Source organism: Trichechus manatus, unplaced genomic scaffold (assembly GCF_000243295.1).
Source record: "Trichechus manatus latirostris isolate Lorelei unplaced genomic scaffold, TriManLat1.0 scaffold00106, whole genome shotgun sequence".
NCBI classification, from domain to species: Eukaryota; Metazoa; Chordata; class Mammalia; order Sirenia; family Trichechidae; genus Trichechus; species Trichechus manatus.
In genome coordinates this window covers 3,175,907-3,201,788 of record NW_004444042.1, presented here as the reverse complement: position 1 = coordinate 3,201,788, position 25,882 = coordinate 3,175,907, and the positions used below count along the sequence as shown (strand labels likewise).

At 42.9% G+C, this 25,882-nt stretch overlaps 1 protein-coding gene across 29 annotated transcripts in view; it reads right to left on the bottom strand.

Annotated features, from left to right (window-relative positions):
* KCNMA1 (potassium calcium-activated channel subfamily M alpha 1) overlaps positions 1-25,882 on the bottom strand; it is a 915,613-nt gene that overhangs the window by 183,881 nt on the left and 705,850 nt on the right. For 14 of the 29 annotated variants that reach the window (XM_023737655.1, XM_004383187.1, XM_012557510.2 and 11 more), the window contains 2 exons: positions 20,885-20,971; positions 12,666-12,742 (listed from right to left, as the gene is read on the bottom strand). In XM_023737655.1, the coding sequence (XP_023593423.1) occupies positions 12,666-12,742; positions 20,885-20,971 (164 nt within the window). Of the gene's footprint in view, positions 1-1,642; positions 1,817-8,603; positions 8,613-12,665; positions 12,743-20,884; positions 20,972-25,882 lie in introns of all 29 variants that reach the window. The other 15 variants (XM_023737654.1, XM_023737657.1, XM_004383183.1 and 12 more) reach the window with 3 other exon arrangements.

Here is a 25,882-nt window from a genome sequence, read left to right as displayed (position 1 = left end):
AATGGGCTTACTTGTGCTTACTTACTAATCTGTAGTACATAATTTCGCCTGTTTTTCAGCACAGCTTCAAAGACGTGGTGAAAATCACGTGAAATTGTGCACTACAGATTAGTAAACACAATTAAGCCTGTGCATACCTTGCTTACTGGTTAATCTGCCCCTGCCTAAGGCCGAAACTGCAGGTCCCAACATCAGCATCTGGCATGATTCACCACTCCTCTGTACATGCTAATGTTAAGGCTTCTGGCCCTAGAAGCCTCCTTTGACCACAGTCACATAAGTACACTGTGCTGGAACCACTTTCAACATGGACAAAGGTGAGTCAACCAAGCTGATTTTTCACAAGACTAAATGCTTAAGAGTTAAGAGCTCTTCTTCCTCTCATTGTCAGTGTGCATTAACCCCTGCTGGGGAAAGCCTAGTTCAACCAGCTCCATGTACTTGTAAGGAGAGAGGATGGATGGCAATATGGTCACCAATAAATGGGTTTGGTGCTTACAAAAGGAAGGGATGAAGCATAGAAGAAGGAAATGTCTCCCATCCCCCATGCTACCAAAATATGAAAACAAGATTACAGCCATATTTTAAGATTTGCAAGTCCTCACACAGATCCACAACCTCTTCTTCCCTTGGACAAGGACAATATCCCAGTGTCTCAGTGTGCAAACTGGAGTTTTCAGTAATATTAGCTACGAACTATGGCAGTAAAACATCAGCAAAGTCCATGATGAAGGTCAAGGGATGGGAAGGTCTTGGGAATTTGATGCAGATCTCAGCTTTGCCAACTACCAGTGGCATGGCCTTGGCAGGTCCCTTGACATCACTGAGCTTGCAGGAAACCAAGACAACTGACCTCAAAGGCCTGTGCTATGGATCCAAGGAAATCATGGAAATTCACGGCTTACATTTTTTGTTTTTAGTCAGAATCACAATTGATACAAGACACCTTAGTTTTAAAAGAAGCTATCTTTTTGGAAAAATAAAAAGATATTAATAGAAAGATCCTTTGAATTAGTCATTTTTCTGAGGGGAAGCCCTAAAATCCACCAGCCTATATAGATTGGCAAGTTTAGAAGACTTTTTTTCCCGGAATATAGGGCAAAATCTAGCATTTGGGGAAAGAGATATAGGTTACAGGAACATAGTAAAATATATGTAAATACCTACCTGCATCTAAACTCTGTTGTATTTTGGAAACAATCTAAGATCACTATAGGCAATTTAATGTAGAGCTGTTCTCTCTACACCCTTCTCCTTTCTCCCCTCAACTCAATCCAATTCATAGCCTTTCCCCAAATATTAACATAACACTTTCACATATCTCTGTATTGACCTAGTATTGGATATGTTGTGACATTAATTTCCATTTACATTTTTTTAAGAGAGACTATCACCAGACTGTCATATCCCAGTTCTGCACACAGTTACAAGCAGCACAGTGAGTTAACAAAATCGGAAGGGAGGCCTTCCTCAGCACGGACACAGACACACAGGCAGACAAGGCAACAGATCATCATGCAAGAGGTCACACTGGGAAAAAACATCAGCCCGACGGACTCATGAAACCACAGGCACGACACAAGATGGAGATGATACCACAGACAGCACAGACATGGAACTGCGTGGGTCGCATTAAACTTACAGGCACAGAAACTGGTGGAGCAATCATTAACAGAGACAGAAGAAAGTGGGAAGGCTCTCCCAAGGGTGTCCACGTTACCACGCACACGGCCTGACATGCACGAGCAGTCACGCTCAGAACGTCCGCAATCAAAACAACATGCCCGTCTCATTCTCTTGTAGATGGACATCTTGGCTAGAACCATGGGGTTGGATGAAAGGAGAGGAAGAGTGGTTGTTAATGGCAAGGTTACATACAACAAGGCAGCTGAAAGGGAGCTGAAGGGATTTAACACAGGTCTTAGTTCACATTAACAGTCTTGACCCAGGAAAAAAATGCAGAGTGATTGTTGATAACAGTTTGGTTGTACATCAAAAACACAGTGAAAATATAAATTGCCTCTACAGTTCCCCAAGGCTGTTGCATATTATTTTTCTCCCCTCGGTAAAGCAGGTAACCACAGGAAAAGGGCAGCGCTGATTACAACCAGGTTCTTGGAGGAGATGGAGGAGCAAATTATAGACAGCAAAAACGGAACCATCATTTTCTTCCCCCTGGCGCAATTAACACAGGAGGACAAAATAGACACACAGCTAATCAATTAATTGCTTATTTGGTATGATAAATTATTTTTTTTTGCAAGATGCAAAAATATCTCATATGCAGGCTTTCTAATTTCCATCCATTTCTGGGCATTAGGCAGAGCCTGGGACAAGCTTTCATCAAATTAGATGTGAAACGATTACGTGTTAATATAGAATCTGAGGATGCTTCCGCTGAACTTCCCGAGAGTCAGCTTACATGATGCCTTACAGGAATTTAAATTTACTCTTGACAGAACAAATATCCAAATCTGTCCATATAAGAAATGCAGCTACTCAAGGCTAATGCTGCATATTTGACATTAAAGGCAGTTCACAAATAAGAAATCACCAGAAGCATATGAGATGTTGGTCCATTGGAATGCATTTAGCTACTCATGGGTGTATTTTCTGCTTAAAGCTGAGACAATCTGAAAATCACATCTGCCTGTCCCTCCTCACCCCCCAAAAATTCAGACAGCCACCAGGCTACCAGTTAATGACACTTTTTTTTTTTCCTCATAATGAAAATCTTGGCCAGAATAGATCAGAAATTACAAAATGTAAAATAGGAGAAGAGAGCTATATGAAATATCTTATTGAGACTTTCACGTAGCACTGGTATCTCTTCTAAAGCTAGTACTGTAGTTTCTGTGGATCCAATCACTTCTAACCAACGAAAACTGTTTGGACGTCACTGTGTAGTTTTCAAGGCCCTTCGCCTTAACCCTTCAAGCCAATTTATATTTCAGTACAACAACAGAAGCTTTTGTACCTCATTTTGATGCTACAACAGGCAAACGTGTTTGCTTATCACTTAGCATGAACCAACCTGCTTTTTTTTTCACAGGGAGGGAGAAGAATTCATATTTCTTCCAAGCGTCACGGCTGTACAGTGAGCCTGAAATGGAAAGGTGTTATTCCCTGCATCCACACCTTCCGTTTGGAAAGTCTTTTCCTCTCTCTTTTTCTTTGTGGAGAACGGTTGCACTGTTATTTTAAAATACGGCTGGTGGTTTTGCCCTCTTTGAAGGTTTCTGTCACCAGGAAGGGGGGCTTAAATCTCTCAAATGGGTCAAGTCCTGTTCTAAGACCTTTATGACTTGCCATACAGTATATTTGTCAAGCAAGGGTAACATCAGGCATTGGGGGAGATGAATGAGAGATCTCTTCAGCAGCAACTCCATTCCTGTAAACTTGGCTGCATTTTTTGCGACATGTTCTTTTCACATCCTAGCTCATCGGTGTTTGGATCATCATGCATCCCCAGCCCTGTTCAACGCGTGGTACATCATTCCTATAAGCTGAGCTTTTAACTCCTCCCCTCCCACTCTTGCAAAAAAAGTTCCGCTATAGCATTTGAATCAGAGGAATTTAGAAGGCCTGGTGCAATGGTGTGAATGCCCAGATAGCCCAAACACAGGGCAGTGAATGAAGTCAGGGGCGGTGGGGAGTCTTCCATTGAAGATTTGAAAATATTTCTTTTCCATGTATCCATATCTGGTATACAACGTGGAGTCCGCTCCATTGTTTCTCTTTCTTAATTTTTGACTAGGAACCTTGATTTGTTACTTACACAAAAAGAGGGAAATGAGGATGATTTTTTGTTTCACTGCAGATAAATTGTTTTGAGAAAAAATTTAATCAAATGCTGTAGCAGAAGAGAAGCCCATCAAACTCTGAAATGCTATGCTTCTTGTTAGCAACAGTCCCTGGTGTTCATTTCCATCCTGCCATTTTGGGTTCATATACAATAACAGAATCTGACACATTTATGGGGAAAAAGAAAAGTTCTTATATATACATATATATATACACACACAAACACACACACATATTTACTATCTTTAAGGACAAGGGGAGGGTGACGGGGGTGGAATAACTTTTGAAACTATTTTGTCAGAGGCAAACCCATCATAGTGGGCAATTTAAACCTCCTACTTGCTAAGGGCTCAGGAGGAAACACAATTTTAAACCAGTGCCTCTCAGGGACTGTTTGCAACTGTTATTGTTGGCTGCTCTGGAGCCCATGCATTGTTTTAAAATGTCATATTGTTAGCATGCAGGAGCAGGCTAAAACTGGTCACTGAAGCAGCAAAAAACTCTCTGCAATAAGAAGATTAACTGTTAATTATAAGCAGTCACATTCCAAAGCAGCATATGCATAAAAAGTAAAACATGCTATTACTTGTCATTCCTTCCCAGTCGGTTTTACACTCGCACCAAATACAATATAGAAATCTCAAAAGACAAACAAGCACCACACAGAAAATCAGCAAGAATGATCAATGAGAGGCCAAAAGACAAGACAGAAACAGTTAAAAATGATTGATCGCCCACACATTGACAAACCTTTCTGAATCACAGTGGCTAGACCAAGGTGTTACCAACCCGGCGGGTGGCTCCCTTGCTCAACTTCTAGGAATAGTCCATGTTCTTTGACTCCCTGTCCAGGGTCTTGACCTATAAAAACTCTGGGTCCACTTTCTTAAATGTTAAGGCCAACTCTGACCTCAGTTCTGCAGGGTCCTTAGGACTTGAAGGACATGTGTACCAGTCAGGCAGAACTTCCCTCTGGAGCATTATAACAAGTCTCAGGCAAGCTCTTTAACTAAAAACTGGTGAGGATGTGCCTCCCTGGTGGTAGATGTTTCAAAAGATGTAGGCACTCTGTGTGTAAAATTATACTCTTAAATTGTAAAATAAAATTGTATCAAAATGAAGCCGTGGACCTCCCAAACTGAAAAACACCACCCCTATCTCCCTCATCTCTCTCTAGCTTCCTAATCCTTCAGTTTTGTTTTAGTGAATCATGGCTACTCTAAACCATTCATATTTTATTTCCTTTTCTCAGTGATTGTTTCCTTTTCTAGAATTGAGATAGGTTAGAAGGTTAATTTCATACATCCCGAAGTTAGGTTTCAAAGAGCAGCTTTGAATGTTTCTGTATTCACTTAAAACAGAAGGAAGTTTCTCCTTCTACTCCTTGGCAACACAAAGTACCCTCATTCCTTTTGTGTTTCCTGTTTTTCTTTTTTATGTAGTCACCCACTGCTCCCTTCCCAAATCCCAGTCCTCAGAAAAAGGAGTTTTCCCCAAGATGTCAATGGTAATAGGCAGTAGATCTATGAGGACATCTAGTGGACTGGTGTGGAAGAGCAGCTAGTGAACAGAAGACCTGAACTAGCAGGCCATTCTCTGAAAGATAGCAGAAGGGGACTTTGCTGTCTCTAAGAAGTGAAATGTGTGCAGAGTCCTTTCCATTTGACTGCTTCTCACGATTCATGGTGGATGTTTAGGGGCATTGGGGAATAAAGTGTGAGAAGTCCTAGGAAATGGTCTCAGGCAAGCTCTTTAACTAAAAACTGGTGAGGGTGTACCTCCCTGGTGGTAGATGTTCATGGGCCAGTACAGAGCAGGACCACTTCATCAACAGATAGCCAGGTCTCCTCAAAGCCCTGATGTGGCTTCCTCAGACAGGAAACAGACAGGAGTGTTTCTCGGGCAGGTGTGAATACTGTAGCTACTTCATTTCATCCTAGAGTTCTTGGAAGCCTCCGCTCAATTAATCGCACCCATAAAGAAACCAAACCCATTGCCGTCAAGTTGATTCTGACTCACAGCAACCCTACAGGCCAGAGTAGAACTGCCCCATAGAGTTTCCAAGGAGCACCTGGTGGATTCGCACTGCTGACCTTTGGGTTAGCAGCCGTAGCTCTTAACCACTATGCCACCAGGGTTTCCAAACTCTGAGAAAGCAGAAATATAAGCCTTTGGGGATGCAGTTTTCTCACTGGCCCACGTCACAAGGTACTTGTTCTTGGATCAGTGCTACGTATTGAAAAAGGTTATGCATTTGCCAAGAATTAGACCTAGGGTCTCACCCCCCTCCAAATAACTGTGTCCTAGCGGTTTTACAACTTGAGGAACAGTTTTTTCATGCTTTCCTTCACCACAATTAAGTGGATATTCATCCAATAATTCCATTATGACTTCCTAGTACTATATAGAGAGACAAAATAAAAGTATTTCCCTAATGGACATCATCAAGGCTCTGTTTACTCTTGAGTGTTTAAACACGTAACATTTCTCAGGACTACTCTTGGACAACTTTTCCGACATTTTTAAGGGGGGTGATCACGAAATGAAAACATGTAGAAAAGTGGCTGCTCCAGACTTAGTTACTGCTCTTTCCTTGAGTCAAACTGACAATCAGCTGTCAAATTCAGGTTCTCTGCTGGTTAGCCCTTCCAATACAACCCTGGAATGGAAGGCAGAGTTGGATTCTATCCTGTCCTCAACACCATCTGCCTCCTGCATCAGCAACCAAATTGTTCAGCCAATTTCCAGTTGCAGAATCTTAATTTCCAGGGTGGACTGGAAGGGGCAGGAAAAGCAGAACTTGACTGAGAGGCTCAGGTGGAGTTTTCCAACTGTTGGAGAAAAATATTTTAGGTTTCAAATGGAGCAAATGTGAGGGAAGACTGGTGAGGAAGGAAAACAATTCTGCCATTCTATTAACAGACACTTTTCAGATCGGAACCTCATGTTTAAAATCTGTCCAATGAAGGAAGGATTATTGCTAAGCATGCATCCTAGAGCTGGTCTTAAAATGCTAGGCAGCAACTAAAATTATAAATAAAAATATTCATGCAAGAAAAAGTCCACCAAGGTCTGAGGTCGAAGCATTTGTTTGATGTGACACTGGGAATCAGAGAATGTTCTTTCAAGTCCTATAAATTAGGAATGACGTCTTCACTTAGCAAAATTCCTCCCATTAGCTTCTGGAGGGAGAAGGAAGGTCTTCCAGGTGGTTTTCCAAGAACAGAAAGAGGGAAAAGGAAAAGCTAGTTAATGTCAGCACACAGAGCACGCAGAGCAAGTTGATTCTGCCTGCAGCAACCATATCGTGGCTGGGGAAGGCAGAGGGGTTTGGCACTAGAGTTGTTTGTTGATTGACACCACATTTCCCCTTCAATTTCCAAGGAATCATGAGCTATCGTAGGTACATCTTCAGGTACAAAAGTGGCTTATGCCTTCAAGTCATCCTTAGAGGTGTTCTGTAGATGAAGGGAGCCACGGAGTCAATTTTGGCAGAAGTGTGTGCTGAACTGAAGGTCATGGTTTTATTTTGCTTTTACACTGAGCTTCCACACCATTTGCCCTCCAAACTCTGAAGACTAGCCCAAACCAGATGACTGATTTGCCTCTTCTGCTGCAAAGGAATATGAGTGGACTGAGTACTGAAACATCTTCTCCAATTCCCCAACCACTGGACTGGACTGGTCTGCAGGGTGAGTCTCACGTTTGTGAATAACGCCCTCTGCCCATTGCGCTGTCACTGAAATCAGCATTGCTTCAAGTCACCTGCAGAAATACTGGCCTTAAATGCTCTTCTCCTCAATTGCCAATCTTGTTGAGTGAGAGAGGGTCCTACTTTTTGAGTAACAAAGTCAGGGGCTCAGAGACTTGGATTTACTTGCTCAGACTTCTACATAGTTCATTAATGAGATGGACTGTTCTCCTTGACCCGTCTTTTCAGCCTTGAATAAGTAAACATATCTTCCAAGATACCTGACTCACACCAATAGAGGAACTGGGTATATCCTAATGGATATTTATTAAAAGAGACATTTTATTTTAGAGCAAGGGAACTTCATAGACTGTAGGAAATAATTACCACTGTGGAAATACTTGTCTCTGGTAAAGCAGTTTAGATACTTACATTCCCAAAGTTGGGTACACAGTTCATTCTCTACCAAGCACTTTCTCGAATAGAGAGGCATATATTCTATAATAATACATCACCCTCTCTATAAAATGTCTCTGCACTTATATATAAAAATAAACATTTTTACATATAAAGTACTGGTGGTACATATCATATATATATATCACAACATATGAATATATATGTAGCATATGTTTCCTTCAAGATATGAATTCAAGCTCAATAGCAGAGAACACCAAGTATGATTTATCAAAGGCAAGCATGACAATGAGCTCTAATTGACCAAGCATCCAGAGCTATAGTGGTAATTACCTCAGCCTAATCAGTGTCCCCTAAAAGTGTGGAGACAAGTCCTTCAAGAGAAACACTGTTGTCAAGGTCTTATTTTCAAATGGGAAAATAAGACAGCGCCAGAAGCTGGCGAGAGGCTGGGGGAGGGGGTAGAGTAGATGAACAGAGAGTGGTTTCTCTGCCACACTCTCTAGCTCCAGGCAACTTTGTGGACGGTGTTGAAGGATGAGGAACTCGGGGGCAGGATGTCACTGCTACATGCAACATAAATACCAAAAGAAAAAGAAACTGAAATTGTACAGAAAATAAAAGGCGTATCTCTTCTAGAGAAAGACAGGGGGAACTGGACTTCGGGCTGCTGGGAACCCGTTTTACTCACAATATATCACTACCAGTGTGCAGTTAAAATAGAGTGGGGGCCGTATTCCAAGGCAGCAAAGAGAAAAGATAAATCAAGAATATGTCAATGATTAGAAGTTAAAGAAAATTCCTTCAAACACATCAATTTAGACATGACTTGTCCCCCTCGGGGTCCACCCTTTGGCAAACTTTTAGAGGCTGGGGAAAAAACGTCAATCATTAGACCAGGTTTGTTACGCAGAAAAGAAAATGGGTAAGTAGTAAGGTGTAAGAGCGTGCTCCTTGGCCAGACAGGTGGATTTTACTTTCTTCCTTGATGCAGAGCTATGAAGAAATGGAAGGAAATGCAAATGTTAAACTATACTACCACAGCATTTTCAGAAATGTGCACATGGAACGTCCACACTGGATATTTCTCTGGATAATACGACATGAAACATTTAAGGTTACTGAATGAAAGTGAATGGGGGGAGGGAGGGGAAAGTTAGAAGAGGGAGAGTTGGGTTGGGGGAGGAGGGTTAGGAAGCTTTGGCTAAAGTCCACTGACTGTCATTAGCCCTGCCCTTGTGGAGATATATCATTCCAGGGTGAATTTTAATACCTAGCCTACCTAACAGGCTTGGGCAAATGACCACGTGGATCAGCTGCCCTTTTAGACTTAGAAAGGGCACTAGGCAATGTGTGTCCAAAGGAACAGGAGCCACCAATGCACCATCTACACCCTTAGCTTTATGACACTAGACTAGCTGCCGATGATGAGCGACCTTCTACTTAAAGTTTCTTTGCCACCAGAACACATCTTCTCCAACTTCCTCACTTGCCTGTCCTGCATGGGGAGGTTTATTTTCAATAATCCGCTTTATTGTAACTAGCACTCCCCCACTCACATCTGCATCCTGACCCCTGTAACACAGGTTGCTATTGCTTTTGATTATGAAGAACGTTACTTGGACAATTCAGATTGTTATCAAATATTGCTAAAGAGGGGCAGCCGAGGCCGTCTTTATGGCAGAGTCCAACAGGGAGGGTGCAGAGAGAAGGGAGAGAGACCCGTGTCCAATGGCCTTGGCTTCATCAAGGCAGTTCTTTTGCAGCAATCTGCACAGTGCATGATGGAATATCATATGCTTCACTAGCTGAACCAACTTTAAGGGAAATGAAAAGAATAAAATTATTTCAAACAATTACGTGCCTCTCTCTCTAAGACGAAGAAGCTAAAGGCAGCTGCCGTTTGCTTGCTTGGAACCAAGGTGGAAAAATACATGAGAGGCCACATCCTTATTTCTAGGGACTTAAAAAATGGTCTGCTGTGTTGTAGTGTGTTACAGCGGGTTGAAAGGGACATTGCAGCATGAGAGCAAGAGTCTAGGAAGCCCTCGTTTCATCCTTCTGCTTCCACTCTTGCCAGATAGAGTCCTTCTCTATCCAGTCACCAGGGAGATTTTTAAAAATAAGAATCAACGCCATTTCCTTGCTTGAAACTGTTCAGTGGCTTCCTATCATAGGACTAAATCTCACCATGGCCTTGATGTTGATGGTGGTTGCCATCAAGTTCATCCTGACTCATGGCAGTCTCACATGTGTCAGAGCAGAGCTGCTCCGTAGAGTTTTCAAGTCTGTGACTTTCAGAAGCAGATCGCCAGACCTGTTTTCCGAGGCACCTCTGGGTGGGTTTGCACCACCCAGGAATTCCCACCATGGCCTGCATGACTCTATAGGATATGGCCCTTGCCTTCCTCTTGAATCTCTTCTCCTACAACTCTCTCCCAGAATTCTGCCAGCCCAACTGGCCTTCCTTCTGTCCCTCAAACACTACAAACTCATGCCTGCCTCTTGGGCTTTGTCCTTGCTCTTCTTCTTACCCAGACTGGCTCTCAGCTTCAGTGTCACCTCCTGTGGAGCCCTCCCTGACCTTCCTAGCAAAAGAAGCACCCCTACAAGGTTCCCCACCCCCTTTGTTTCTCTCCTCTGTTGCCTGTTTCGTTTTCTTCGTAGCACTTATCTCTGTCTGGATTTATTTAATTGTTTATATGATTATTGTTTGCCTCCATTCACTAGGGTGAAAGCTCCAGGAGGAGCTTTGCTCACTACTCTATCCCTAGGCACCATGAATAGCGCCTTAAACCAAGAAGGCACTTAATCAGTGTGGCTGGTTAATCAGTAAGTGAACCATAGCCTTGCCATTTCATTGATGCTCCAGTGGGATCAGGTTCCTGGCAATTGTCCTGTCATGATTATTGACTTCAACACTCTTCTGCATTCTCCACCCTCTTTTCTCATTCTCTCTTGTCTACCTCCACCCTCAGAACGTTGTATTTCTTCTGATGGAAATGGCCCAGGAGATGACTGATCAGCAGAGCGGTGCCTGGAGCTTCTGTGTTCACAACCCACAGAGCAGGGCTAGGGTTGACAGCATGGTGAGAAGGGCCTTTCAAGCCACAGGGCCTTCGTGGGTGGGAGGGATTGGATGGGGAGTGGGATTTGTTCTGTGCCTTATACTCCCCTAGATCCTTCTCCTGGTTGGTTATCAAATCCCAAAGAATTCCGAGGCCCAAACAGTTAGAGGTGCTTATTCTAAGAGATCAATAAATACTCATCTTGTAAGACAATAGGGTTGAGGAGGGGCATGAGGGTTAAGTCAGTGGGGAGGCGGTAGTAGAAAGTATGGCTACACTGTCCCAAACTTGGGAAGCAGCCTGAAGGGATTCCTAGAGCAGCTGCTCTACACCATGAGTGTTCCCGTGGGCATTTTCCCCAGAGATTGTCTTCTCTGGTGCTCCACCAGAGGGACACTTCTATCCTGCTGTATTTTCATTCACTGTGCTCCCCTCTGAGTGCGGTGAAAAGGGTCCTGGCCTTCTCAGAGCACCTCCCAGGAAAGCTGCTTGCTCTGTCTGTTTCCGCTTGTGAAAAAGCATTTTATGAAATGATCTTTCATAATTGCAATCTTACTCATCAGATCCAAGATGACCTATCCTGCAAAAGATCACCCTCCTGCAAAAAAAAAAAAAGATTGAGGTGCTCAGAGCGCAGCATCAAGGGAGGCCTTTGGGCGATCCTGGGTCCCCGGCTGTTGTTTATATGAGCCTTAGCAATCTCATCCTCTCACTTAACCTGTAGCCTTAGTTTCCTCTGTTGTAAAATGGGATTAATAACAGCCCCTGCTAATTACACAGGGTTATGGTGAAAATCAAAGTAAATAATGATCACGAGGACCTTTTAAAACACTAAATCACCATAAGAAGGAAGGTATCATTATTATTGTTTTCTCTAGGGTTGTGAACAATTTCAATTAAGCAATGCAGCATAATGACTGCAAAAGGCCTGGCCTTCCCAAGGCAAAGTCCACTGTCAGCCTCTGAGGCTCACAATCCAGTATCCCTCCCTTACCATATCCTTCTCAAGAGTCTCCATTGCAAGCTATTTTGGAAGGGGTTTAAGGCAGATGCACCAGAATCTGCTAAGCACAATCTAGCCCACCTCAAAGAGCAATGGGGTCTGAGATTGGTCATTGGGACAATAACAAATGAAGTCCACTGTCGATGGAAATGTTCTTCCCTGGGTCCAGTCTGAGGGTATCACAATTGAAAACTCTGGTCTTTGGTACTAAAACCTGTAGGAATCCCAATGGAAAGAGAGTCAACTCCCATTCAAGAGGCTGAGTCCTCAGGCTCACTTTTCCTCTCGGTCTTAGTGTGGACATCTTTACATTTGGTGGCCTCCCATCCATTGGAAATTGCTCTACAAAAGCAACCCCTCCTACATGGCTTAGCTTTCCTCCTTTTTATACATCATCCTTGACTATATTAGACTGGACATATCTATGTAGGCACTGCTTTCAAGTCAAGAAGTGGGGATTAGGCTCTAGGTTCACTCCCAGGTGCTGGGTGGTGATTTTTCATCCTATGTGCTAATAAGGCGAGGACGGGGATTTATTTCATGTCTCTTTAAACTGCCAGTGAAACATAAACATATTCAAGAAAACTCTTGATGTTTAGTGTTTCTCAAACAGGAAAGGGAGAAGGAAAACGAATTTGGGGACTAGAGAGAAGGAGGGAAGGGGGAAAGAAATACTACTTACGCCGTTTGCAGCCGCATTTTTTTATTCTTTTGGGATCTGTGATGTCATCATGACAGGCCTTGCAGTAAAAAAATGCCCTGGAGAAAGAGAATGGAAAAACTGACAAGTTTCCTAATCCACCCAAATGAAATGAGTACCACATTTCCTCCGCTATGGTGCCAAATTAATGAAACATGCCAGCACTAATTTCCTTTAATCTTTTGAAAGGTTTAGACGTTTACAGACGGAAATGTTTGTTGCAAGACCATTTATTTCAAACACAGGCCTCTGCGATTTGAGTTAGTGCTTCTTTTAATAAACTTTCCTTTGAAAAGGAACTGGGGGAATGGTTGCTGATGTGACATGCGGGGTCTGCTCACTCGTCTTTCCTAGTTGAGAACAGCTTCCAATGCTGCTCGCCGGAACACATGGGAAATCAGCCTAGGGTCCCTGGGGAGGGGGGCAAATATACCTCACACTTCAGAAATCCCCACAGTCTGGTCGAATATATATTAAGAGGGGTAGGGAGTGGCACAACTATGACATTCCTCAGTCAAATAAGAACATTAGCTGCGCTACTTTGAAAGCATCTTTTCTTGTCAGCCAAAGAGAGAAACTGTTCAGGAGGAAGATGCGGAAGAGGAAACAAAAGCAGTGAGTCAAGCGGTTGCTGTGTCAAACTCCCTCTGGGATTTCATAGCCCGTGTGAAATGGCTCCACTGCTGGCTGGACCAACTCCCACACTACCTAAGCCCGAAAGAAAATGTAACCAATGAAGATTTTCTTCACATTATGGAGCAAATGCTCAGCTGACCGCTCAAATGGTGGTGGGCGAGGGTTCTTGAGGTGGGGTGGGTAGAAGAGACCTAGAAGAGGCAATCAGCAGGAAAATCCCCTAGTCTGCTTCAGTGTGTCATTATGTGATAACAAAGCATGCTGGTTGTGTCAGAGATAGATTCTGGATGAGACAAACTGAGATCAGCAGAAAGGCACTGGAGGACTGAGCTGGTTCATGGGAACAAACTTCCCACCTTCTGGATACAAGAACTAACCAAATCCCTGGCTTAGCCCCTTCACCGCTCCCAACGTGAAATGGAATGCCAGAAATAAACATGGTCTTTCCTTGACCAGTGACTGAAGAAATAAACACAGCTCTTCACCATTTTATTCCTAGGTGTTCCTTTTTATGTTTTTCACAGGACTTGAATTTATGATTGATACCGGTTGGAAACCAATATTAAGACTTTGGGATCTGGAAGAGATCTTGTATCTAGAGTTCCTTGGACTCAACATCCTCATCTGTCAGTTGAGGAGGTTGTCATGACCTGCCTCAAGTCATCCTGTGGTGGAGCTTGGCCAGCCCTGGGACTTCTGAATCCCAGCCCAATGCTCTTTCCACCATAGCAACTCCTCCACTTTTTCTTTAAATGGCAGCTCTCCTTCATGTTGCAAAAGACAAAGGTAGCCAGAGTGACAATGTGGCTAAGAAACAATCCGATGGTGACCTGCCTTGAAAGGGAAGGACAGGAAAGGAGAAAGCATCCAAGTTCAGGGTAGCAATTTGCTTCTACTTCCTTTGGCCAGCTTCTCCCCATGTGATGCTCCTATATGCAACAATAATAACGGTAACAGTAATAACAGCTAACATTTATAGAGCACAAACTGTAGGCGCTATTGTTTAGAAGGATTAACTTATCTGATCCTCAAACAACCCTTTGAAGAAGGTATGAGGACTACCTGTGCTTTACAGACAAGAAAACTGAGACTCAGAGAGGTTAAGTGACTTGCCCAAGGTCACACAGCTAAGAGCCAACATTCAAATCCATGTATGGTTAAGCGCTCAGCTAGTAAATGAAAGGTCAGAGGTTTGGACCTACCAGCCGCTCTAGGGGAGAGAAGACCTGGCAATCTGCTCAAATAAATATTAAGCCTAGGAAACCCTGTGGCACTGTTCTACTCTGTCCTATAGGGTTGGTAAGAGTCTGAATCGACTCGACAGCACACAGCAACAACAGTCTGGCGCCACAGCCTAAGGTCTTAAACACACCTATACTAAAGAGATGATAGGTCTGAACTGACTGTTGAAAGTACAATTACACCACACATTAAACCTTGATTCTTAAAGAGAAATCCCCACAGGTGCCAGACAGTAAGGTTAGTGAGTGAAATAGGCTGAGGAGGCTATGGTGACGTAGAGACACATCCCCCAGGTGGAGGGGGCAGAATGTCTAAGCTTTCATTTTTGCCAAGTGGCACTTCTTTGTAAGCACCATTCTCTCACACCCCTCTCTGCCTCTGTCATGCTCACCTAACAAAGCCCTACCTTCCTGCACACCTGCACCGGAGCTGTTGAGATTGCTAGAGAAAGAAAATACACTTTAAATCCATGGCCACAGATTTTAGGAGCCTTTTTCCACCTTCCCCCGACCCTCCTCCATTCTCCTAGCGCTTGCTATCCCACTGTCCAAAGCAACTATTTCCTACTTCCTCCTCCCACCTCGCCTCTCCTCCTCTAGCCACTCACCCCACCCCTTCCGCAAGCAGCCTCACAGATCAGCAAGAAAGCGGAGGCGCTTGGACAGGGCCCCCTCACATTCCTGGTGAAGTCTACCCACTGCCTGCCTCTGCACGGATCCTCCGCCTGCGCCCCATCCCTCTGGATGAAGTGTCCCTGCACCCATCAAAGGCCCTCCCTCCACTTGTGCTCTGCACCCTCTCCCTCTGGGCCACTCCAGGCTGTGCTCTTGCTGCATCATCCATTTCTCCTCTCTGAATCACCTACCAGCATTCACACATGCTCTAATGTTTCCTACCTTAAAAGAAACTGCTGCCTCTGAGTGAACATCCCCTACACCCTGCAATCACCACTCCTTTTCCTCTTGACATTTCTAGAAAGAGCTCTAGCTATTGTTGCTGCCTCTGTTTCCCCAACTCGTGTCCCTACCCCCAGTGGTCAGCTTCAATCTCTACCACTCCTCTTGCTGAGTCTCCTGGCCAAGGCCACCAAGGACCTCAACATCCTTAAATCCAATCTTTATCCTCCATCCCTCCTTCACCTCATGTCTCAATCAGACAGAGGCGACTTCTTAAAAAATGTTCTTTTTTTGAGATCTTTATGATACCAGTCTCTCCTGGCTTTTCTCCTGCCCGCTCCTGCCTGCTCCTTCTCAATGTTCTTTGTTGGCTCTCCATCCTCTTCTCAGTCAATAGAGGTTGGAACATCCCACAGCACTGCCCTGGGTCTCCCTTGTCTTCCTTCCGCACTCTCCCCTCAGGGACCTCATTTAGTCTCATGGCTTTAGATGCCTCGTTCATGCCACTGACCTGGTGCTAAACATTCTCCCCTTGACCTCCAACTTTGGGTCCTGCAGCACTGGTCTTTATGGTTCCTATGTCCTCTGGTTTCCTGCTGTGCTTGGCCAATGGGAGTCTCAGTGGGAGACTGAAGGTTGGGAAGAGATAGATTCCTTTTATTTATTCCCTGGCTCCTTCCTGTCAGTCATAAAATGGCAATGATAACACTTTTATACTGAAGGCCACAATCTCTCTTTCCAGGTTCTTCTAACCCTTCTGCGCCTCCCCCTGGCAGGTCTAGGGCTGACAGTGGCTCCCTTGTTGCTAGCTCTAGGGGCTTTGCCATCCCTTGCTGGTTTTCCTTAACCCTGCCCACAACTTTATGCAATCCTTTCATAAAATTCTTCCCTTTCCCTGTGTAAGCATGTCTCTGTTTCTTGCCAGAATCCTCATTAATACCACACCCAAATATGTATCTCCAATCCTCACCTTCCCCTGTAACTCCAGACTGCTATATCCAACTGTCTTTTTGACATCTCCATGTGTATGTTTGGTACATACCTCTTACTTAACATAGCCCAAATGGAATTCTTGACTTCTACCACCCAAAACGTGCTCCTACACCAGTTTTCCACAACTCAGTAAGCTGGATCCATCATGCACTCAATGGCTTAAGCCCCAAATCTAGGCTTTAGTCTTGATTCCTCTCCTCCTCTGCCCCCACCTCCACTTCGTATATCCAGTTCATCAGTGGGTCCTGTGGACTCTCCAAAATATATTCTGCATTTGTCCTGTTTCTCTCTACCTACACTTACCAAGCTATCCCAAGTCGCCATAATTTGTCACCCCAACTATGAATAGCCTCCAAGTCTCTTGGCGTCCTCACCTGCTCCATCACATCGCATTCTCTACAACACAGCTGCAGAGATCTTTTAATAATATAAATCAGACTTCATCACCTCCAGCTTTAAAAGCATCAATGACTTCTGTTTTGTAATAAAACGGTAATCTCGTCATGAAGTCCTGCAGGAACTGGCCCTGCCCCTCTCCAACCTCATCTCGTACCACTCTTCCCTCATCTACCCCGTCCCAGCCACACTTTCTTTGGTGACTTGAATCCGTCAAACTTGTTCCCACCGTGAAGCATTCTGCCTAGATATCCTCTTTTCCCTTCTGATCTTTGCATGATGGATTATTTCTCATCCTCTCCATCTCTGCTTAAGTGTCACCTGCTCAAAGCAGGCTCCACTTACACTCAACTTAAATCAGCGACCTAATTGCACTAATTCTTTGCACCACCAATAAACAAAACTATAATTTGATTCTCCCTAGAACGTGAGCCCCACAAGAGCAGGGACTTCTGTCCCTTGTTCACCATTACATCCCCAGAACCTAAAATAGAGCCTCCTAGTGAAGGAGCCCTGGTAGAGCAAATGGATAAGTGCTTGGCTGCTAAACAAAAGGTTAGTGGTTCGAACCCACCCAGCAGTTCAGCAGGAGAAAGACCTGGAGATCTCCTTCTGTAAAGATTACAGTGAAGAAAATCTTGTGGGGCAGTTCTATTCTGTCACATGGGGTCCCTATGAGTTGAACTGACTCAATGGCATCTAACAACAGTGAGTGACCTACAGACATTCACTGAATGAATGAGTATGCGAATGCTGCCCAGTATTGCTTGATCTGCCAATTTTTCAGAAGAAACCAGTAATAAGAATTTTTATATAAAAGCTCATGACTTTTATCATCTTGCAACTAGTTCATTTACTTTTTAATTATAGGTCAAAAGAATTATGTCTGAAAGCCCAATTTAGTCTGTGAGCCACCAGTTTGTGGCTCCTATATTAAAGATTATATTCCAAGGTTATTTATAAAGGAAAATATTTAGTGGCAGGAGGTAAAAGACAAGTGTCTGAAAGTCCACCCCAAAGCGACCTTTTTAAAGCTGGAATTGTGGCTTCACTCCTTTTCTCCTGAAACACTGCATCTGAGAGTTCCTACGAGCTAGAATTCGTTAACTTCTTTTGTTGTTGTTTTTGCAGCAGAGGGTGCAAACTCAATACTAGATCATCATAATCTACTTTTTCATTTTTACAAAACTTTAGTTTCATTCAAATCTCCAGTGTCCTTTCTGTGGTTTTCTGCAGCCTTCATCTATTTGAAATCCCTAACTGACAGCATTAGCCCTGACACATCACACACCACGGAAAATTACAGGCTGGTGCTGTAGCTGATTGTGTCAGCATGTATTTGTGAATAACATAAAGCACTGAAATGAGACATATTGCACTCCCTAACATAGGAGGTAATTTGTTTTTTTGGACTGCCTGGTATTTGTGACATTCATTAGTGAGAGATGCAATAGGAAATAGAATTACATAAATGGGAGCTTCATGTTATATTTGCTATCTGGGAGGTACACGTGATATATGGGGCTGCCGAGCTCCCCAGCCTCCTGTGTTTGGTGCTGAGATGCTGCTTCTAGCTTTTGTGTCTCATGGTCGGGAATGGAGTAGAAACTTCCCTGCCAGAGGACCCAGGGAGGGCGTCAGCCCCTTTCACCACCACTGTCCTCTCTCAGGTCACCCAAGGTCTCAAGGGAGAAGAAGAGAGAGGTTCCAGAACTGGGTAGGGAGGTGTTTCTCTCCCACAACTGAATAATGGCAATCTTTTCCCAATTTGCAGAAATAAAAGTAAGTTATTAGCTCATTTTTAAGGACTTTTTTTTTTTTTCTCTTCTTCCTCCTCATAGTTTTTTTGTGTTTTTTTTTTCCCTAAAACCTTTTGTAACCGGAATGGCTAGTTTGCTAGAGTGAGTGAGAAGGAAGAAAATAACAAGCATCAGTTGTCAAATGTTGTAGTTTTGCAAGCAGCTTGTCAGGCTCACCTCTTGGCAAGTCATTAAGAGCACAGGCTCTGAAACTGGGCTGTGGGATTCAATCCTGGCTTAACCATTCACCAGCAGTGTGACTTTGGGCAAGTGAGTTAACTGATCTGTGCCTTGATCTCCTCATATGTAAAGTAAAGTAGGGATACTAATGCTACCTGACTCATAAGGTTATTGTGAGGATTCAATAAGTTAATAAATATGGAGTACCTAGGACTTAGAACAAGGAGTCCTGGTGCAGCAGTGGTTAAACGCTAGGCTGCTAACTATGAAAGGTCAGTGGTTTAAACCCACTCAGAGACTCTGAGGGAGAAAAGACCTGGCGATCTGCTTCCATAAAGATAAACTGAAACCAAACCGAACTCGTTGCCGTTGAGTCGATTCTAACTCTTAGCGACCCTATAAGACAGAGTAGAACTGCCCCATAGAGTTTCCAAGGGGCGCCTGCTGGATTCAAACTGCCGACCTTTTGGTTAGCAGCCGTGGCTCTTACCCACTATGCCACCACAGTTTCCCCATAAAGATTATGGCCTAGGAAACCCTATGGGGGCAGTTCTACTCTGTCGTACAGGGTCACTACGAGTCAGGGTTGACTCGATGGCACACGACAACAACAAAACAGGACTTAGAACAGTGCCAGCATACATTAACTGCTACATGAGAGTTTGCTACTATTACTGAATTTGGTAGGAAGAGTATGGGTTTTATAAAAGGAAAGACCAGTTCTGATCCAGGCTCTGCCACTGGATTATGTGCTGTGTGGCCTCGGGCAAATCATTTATCTCAATTTTACAAACAAGGAACCCAAAGCCCTGAGTGTTTTAGAAGACTTACCTTACAGGGTTATTTTGAGGCGTGACAATAAAGCACACAGAACACCTAACCCAGTGCCTGACTTTGAGTAGGAACTCATTAACTGAAGACAATAGCCTTACGTAATTAATTACAGGTAGTACCTGACTTATGATGTATTTGAGTTATGTCAAACTGCATTTACAACCGTCCCTTTTATTGTACATCTTATCGTTAGCAATATGCACTACGTACAATGTTGCAATGCATAATTTGCTGATGTTATCATTCTCATGCCAACCCCCAAAGACAAATAAACATCAGATTTATAAAGGTACTGAAAATAAAAGGCAATAATAAAGAAAACTAAAAAAAGGGGGCGTATCCGACTTACGTCAGAACTGACTTCATGACAGAGTCGTTGGAATGGAACCCCGTCGTAAGTCAGGGACCACCTGTATATACTTTTACAATTAATAATTTATTTAAAATATTGTATGTAACATCATTGTTCAGCTGCGTGGCCTCTACAACCATCTGAGTAACAGTTTCTGCTAATAAGTTTTCCAAGTTCACAGGATAGTCTTACATATAAGAATATTCCATGGCACTCTGCAAGGATTCCTATAGTTTCCTAGGCTGCCTAAACAGGTTTAAGGATACTACTAAAGTGTCATAAAACATTGTGGCCAGTGCAGTCTTGGTATGTATCTATAAAGGCATAACCTGACAACTTCAGCCACTTACCAAGAAGGCCACAAGTAGAAATATAGCCAGTTTAGTATTCCATTGGAAATTAATCCAAGCCTTTTGAAAATCCATTTGGGTTAATCTGGCACTTGAAGTAGAAAACAGATAATGTTCAAGAAAATGTGCCCAGATAATACTAAGTGAAGAGCACCAAACAAGGAGCCAGTTGACGATGTTATGTTGTTCTGTGTCATCAAGAATCAGGATGACCTTAGGGGCCTCCACTCCTGCTCTCTGGGCCTTGGTTTCCTCACACACAAAATAAAGGAGCAGATAACTAGGCCCTCCTAGTTCTCAAATTGTATGATTCCAATTCAGAGATTGGAATTGATCATGTGAAAAAAAGTACATGGATGCACAATACCTTTTTCCTAACACTTGGCACCATTTGATGCCCACAGACACTTTAAGAAGTGTGAGAGTTAGCAGCCTACACGTATAGAAACAAGTCCCCCTCATTGGGTCAAGATGTTTCTGACTGGACCAGAGAAGAAGGCAGGTGAAAATAACTAAGTCTTACCTTTTAACTTCTTTGGCATCACTTGCGATGAAAAATCCTAAAGTACCTTCTTGGATCTTAAGGTGGTTTCCAGGATTAATTAATATACTGCTCGGTGAACAAAAACAAACAAGGAAGACACATTTGTGAGGCCATATTCTGACTAAAACCTTGAAGGGTATACTGTACTGTTGTTTTTTTTATAGGGGGCCCACTAGTCTAATGCTATTCCCAAGGATTTTGTCCAGAGCCTGATGTTCACTGTCCCACCCATTTAAATAGATAATGCCAGCATTAAGCTCTACTGGTTGATTCCCATGTTAGCATACTCTCAGTTGAGGAAATCGAAGCAAATCTAGGTTTTAGGGCCCAGGTCTGTACAATGGGGCAATGTGGCCACCATCAAAGGCATCGGACTTGGAGGAAAGTTCCTTATAATGTGTTCCTTTGGAAATTGCTATTGGTGGTCAACGTTGAAGAGTTATTGGTCTAATAAAGCCATTGCTACACCCATTTTCCTTTAGACGACACAGCATTAATGGGACCCCTATATGCATATATAAACACACATGTATACACACCACATATTACTGTGGGGAATGGTACAAGACACCCATAACCAATGCAGAAGGAAAGAGAACATCTGCATGACACTGTCAGGACATGGAAGTAGATTCCACGTACAGTCTATGCAGGAAAAACTGGATCTACCAGTAAAGAAGAAAAATGTTAGCAGTTGGAAATAATTATTTCAGTCTGGTGTTTACAAAAGTATATGGGGAGATTCAAATAAGGTGTCTGCCTAGAACCTCCTGACTGCGGCTAACTGTTGTTAGAAAACAAATTCAAATTACCCCTATATAAAAAAAAAAACAACAAAAAAAAACTTTCCCTGCAGGGAAGTATGAGTCTAAATATACACCGTCCTATTTCAAAACAGTGTAAACAGATTAGCTGACCAACTTGTGTTTGGACTGACAGAAGAGATAAACGTATCCTAATCTGATAAATGGATGAAACAAACAAGTTTAATTTTCTGCAGATCAAAAGCAGAACACAGGACTGTCTTACACAGGGACCGAGATGAGGCTTTGGGCTTAATGGATGCTGACTTTTGGGACTCTAAATGCAGCAACAGATACAACACAGGTATTCTTCGATCTGAAAAGCTGTGCTTCAGGCAATAGATGTTTGGAACTAGGCTAGAGGAGGTGTTCAAATGCCTAAAACAATCAAAATGGAAGATGGTAATTAGCATGCAATCTTTTTCTGCTGATAAAATCATTTCAGAAAGTGCTGTAGCCAACAGAATGATGAGTCTGCAGTAATCCAAGAAGGACCAAGGTGAACTTTTGTTCTGTTTGAAGATCTCAGAGTAGATCATTATTGCAAAATAATGGCTTGTGGTCACAAGAACATCCACTATTACCCATAATAAGACCTGAGAGAAGGAAACTGAACCTGTGTCATCACTGTTATTAACACTAAGTAATAGCAAGAGTCCACGAAGGTTTGACTCTTCTGCCCTAGAACCACAGGAAGCTATGAGATCCTGCACAAATCAGAAAGTGGCAGACCACACTACTAGCACAGCTTCCAACCAGCAGCCACACTGTCCAGGCACCTCCTAATTACCCCTCTGCCAGCTTCCTCACATTGGACTAACCAGCCCTCTGACGTTGCATAATCACAAGGGGACGGGGTCAGAGCTTACACAGTTTAGATGAATTCCTTTTTCAAAGCCAATTAGACGTGATGTTTTAGAAAAGCATAATTTTGGGTTTTGTACACTTTCTTACCCCTTTCCTGCAGGCAGTTCTCACACACCCTGGCTCCACAACTCGACAATGGCTCCAATTCCAGCATGGCCATTTTGTAGTTGTCTGACTTGGGGCAAGTTACTAAACCTCCCTAGAACTAAACTTCCTCACCTGTAAGATGGAGATGATGATAAAAACAATCTTACTTCAAAGATTAAACGAGATAACACATGGAGGGCTCAATTCATATTGGTTATTGTTACTTTAATTATTCATTATTACAAAAAAAAGCTCAAAAAGTATTTCATGCTCAGTAGAATTATCCAATAGTTTCTTTAACTGGCCCCATGGAATGGAACACAGCGCTTCTTATCAAAATGATGTTGTTGTCAGTTGCCCTTGAGTTGATTCTGACTCATGGAGACTCCATGTGTGCAGAGTAGAACTGCTCCATAGAGTTTCAAGGTTGTGACCTTTCAGAAGCAGATCACCAGGTCTGTCTTAGAAGACATCTCTGGGTGGGTTGGAACCACCAACCTTTAGGCTAGTAGTCGAGTGCTTAACTGTTTGTGCCACCCAGGGTACCCCGCCCATAATGAGATGAAACTACAGGATGAAGAACTGTCCACTCCAGAGTCATGTCCAATGGCATACATGAAGAATTCTGTGTACTTCTGTAGCCTAAAGGAGTTAGCTCCTTAAAATTGGAAAATGTGTATTTTGATACGTATTCATATGAATGCAAAAAGGGCTTCTGAGTGAAAAAAAAAATGATGATGATTTGAATAACAGAATTCAAAAGGAGAAACTTGACATTCATCAACATTTTGGTGACATATATGTGCAAAACAAACCTCTCATGGAAGCTCGGTTTCCTTTTTTTACATGATAGGCTTCATTGCTTTGTACTCCAATGATCAAGCCCACTGTGTCATTGTGGGAACTACAATGATAGCTGGGTTCCTATCAATGAAAACTTTCTTCTCATCTCTTCTGTTCTTTCTCAACAGTGAACAAGAATTGGCCTACAGTGAAAATTTGGGATTATCATTCTAGAGACTGCAGGTTGAGATAATTTATTACAGCCTTCAAGCTTGTTTTTGTCAAGTTACTGTGGTAGAGTGGAAAGATTCTGAGCACTGGTGTCAGGCGATTTGTGTTCTGATCTCAGGTTGGCACCAATGTCAGTCAAGCAAGCAGGTGCACATGCCCACAGGTCAGACCTCACAAGTTCAGGCCCTGGCCTTGGGCATGTGGATGCAGCTAAGCCTCACTCTCTGCATCTGTAAAATGGGGTGAATATTCGCTACCTTAGAGTATTTCTAAGAGAATTAAAGTAAGTACTATGTGCTGAGTGGCTGGCACATACTAGGTCCTTAATACATGGTAGCTATTACTAGTAAGTAAGGTAATTATAAAAACCAGACTGTTGTTGTGTGCCATCAAGTTGACCCTAAACCACACTAGAGGTAAATAATGCCTCATAACATGACAATTGTCCATTTTGTCCTTGGCACTAATAAATAAACCAGGAGATAACCTATTGGCACTAGAAGACTATCTGTACTGGCTTAAGTGTCAGAAATATTGTACCCCTGCACAACATCTGGAGAGGGGCTAATGTGAACTGACTTTTGGCTGAACACTGCAGTGTCTTCCTGTCCCTTAAACGTGGTGGCTGACTATGTAAGGTACTGAGAGCATCTCCAATGACATTGTGTGACTCCCGGATGCCCTCTGGCTTTCTCAGGACAGGGGCAAGAGGGTTTAAGTCATCTCAACTAAGGCAGCATCATTTACAGAGATCCAGATAAGGCTAAGGGAGTCTTCTGGATGGGTATCCAAAAAATGAGCCCAGTTCTTGGGAATAATGAAAGAAAGAAATTTAGATATATAAAGATGTTCATTGTGCTAGATTCAGCTCATATATTTAAGGGTTTGGTAAAGAAGTATGTGCTCTTGATTCCAGGGGACCAAAACCAAAAAAAAACCATACCCATGGATGTCAAGTCGATTCCGACTCATAGTGACCCTACAGGACAGAATAGAACTGCCCCATAGGGTTTACAAGGAGCAGCTAGTGGATTTGAACTGCTGACCTTTTGGTTAGCAGCTGAGCTCTTAACCACTGCGCTACCAGAGCTCCTCTAGGGGACCAGGACATACAGTACTCCTTGTGTAAGGATCCAAAGCTTCAAAGACTCTTTGCGGAAATATATTAGTGTTTTTCATATTTTAGACATTAAGTCTTCTATACACATTCCAAATATAAAAGCTTCAATAAAGTGTTAATCTTCCACTTCTTGAAAAATGTTAAAATATAAGGATCTTAGACAGAAGTAACTTTTTTTCCTGCAAAGTGTCTACTGCCCTTAGAATTTGTTGCTGACCTCCTAATGTGGATATGTAAATCTTTCTAAAGATCTTTGATCTCTTTAAAAGAATCTCCAATGTTAAGTTTGTTTTGTTCGCATGACTGCCAAAATTCCCTGTCTATGGGCCACTTTAAATCAGTTTTCTGGCTCCAGCTTTGTCTAATTCATGGCTTATCAGAGATAAACTTCAAGATGTGTCATGTGAAGAATCAAGAAAATCTCTAAGAAAAAAGCCCATCTATCAATTTGCAGAATTCCAATAGAGACATTTTTTTGGCAGGAGTGGATTCTCTCTCATTTCAAGCAACATATAAATTATCTTTGTTCTCCTATGACCTTGCTAATTTCAACTGAAAATATTCAGTGGCAGCTGACAGGGCCCCTTCCCCAAGGATTCTTGTTCTCTCTTTCTGTTTTGCTCTCAGACTATTTTTATATCTAGATTTATTCCTTGTCTCTTCTCTTATTATATGAAGCAAGTACCACATATTTTCTGTGCAGAACCCATAGCTGAGCTGTTGTTGTTGCTGTTAGATGCCGTTGAGTCGGTTCAGACTCATAGCAACCCAATGTACAACAGAATGAAACAGCCCGGGCTTGTGCCATTCTCACAGTCTTTGTTATGCTTGAGCCTACTGTAGCAACCACTGTGTCAATCTATCTCGTTGAGGGTATTCCTCTTTTTCGATGATTGTCTACTTTACTGAGAATGATGTCTTCTCCTGGACTGGTCCCTCCTGATAACATGTCCAAAGTATGTGAGACAAAGTCCCACTATGCTTGCTTCCAAGGAGCATTCTGGCTGTACTTCTTCCAAGACAGATTTGTTCATTCTTCTGGCAGTCCATGGTATATTCAATATTCTTCACCAACACCATAATTCA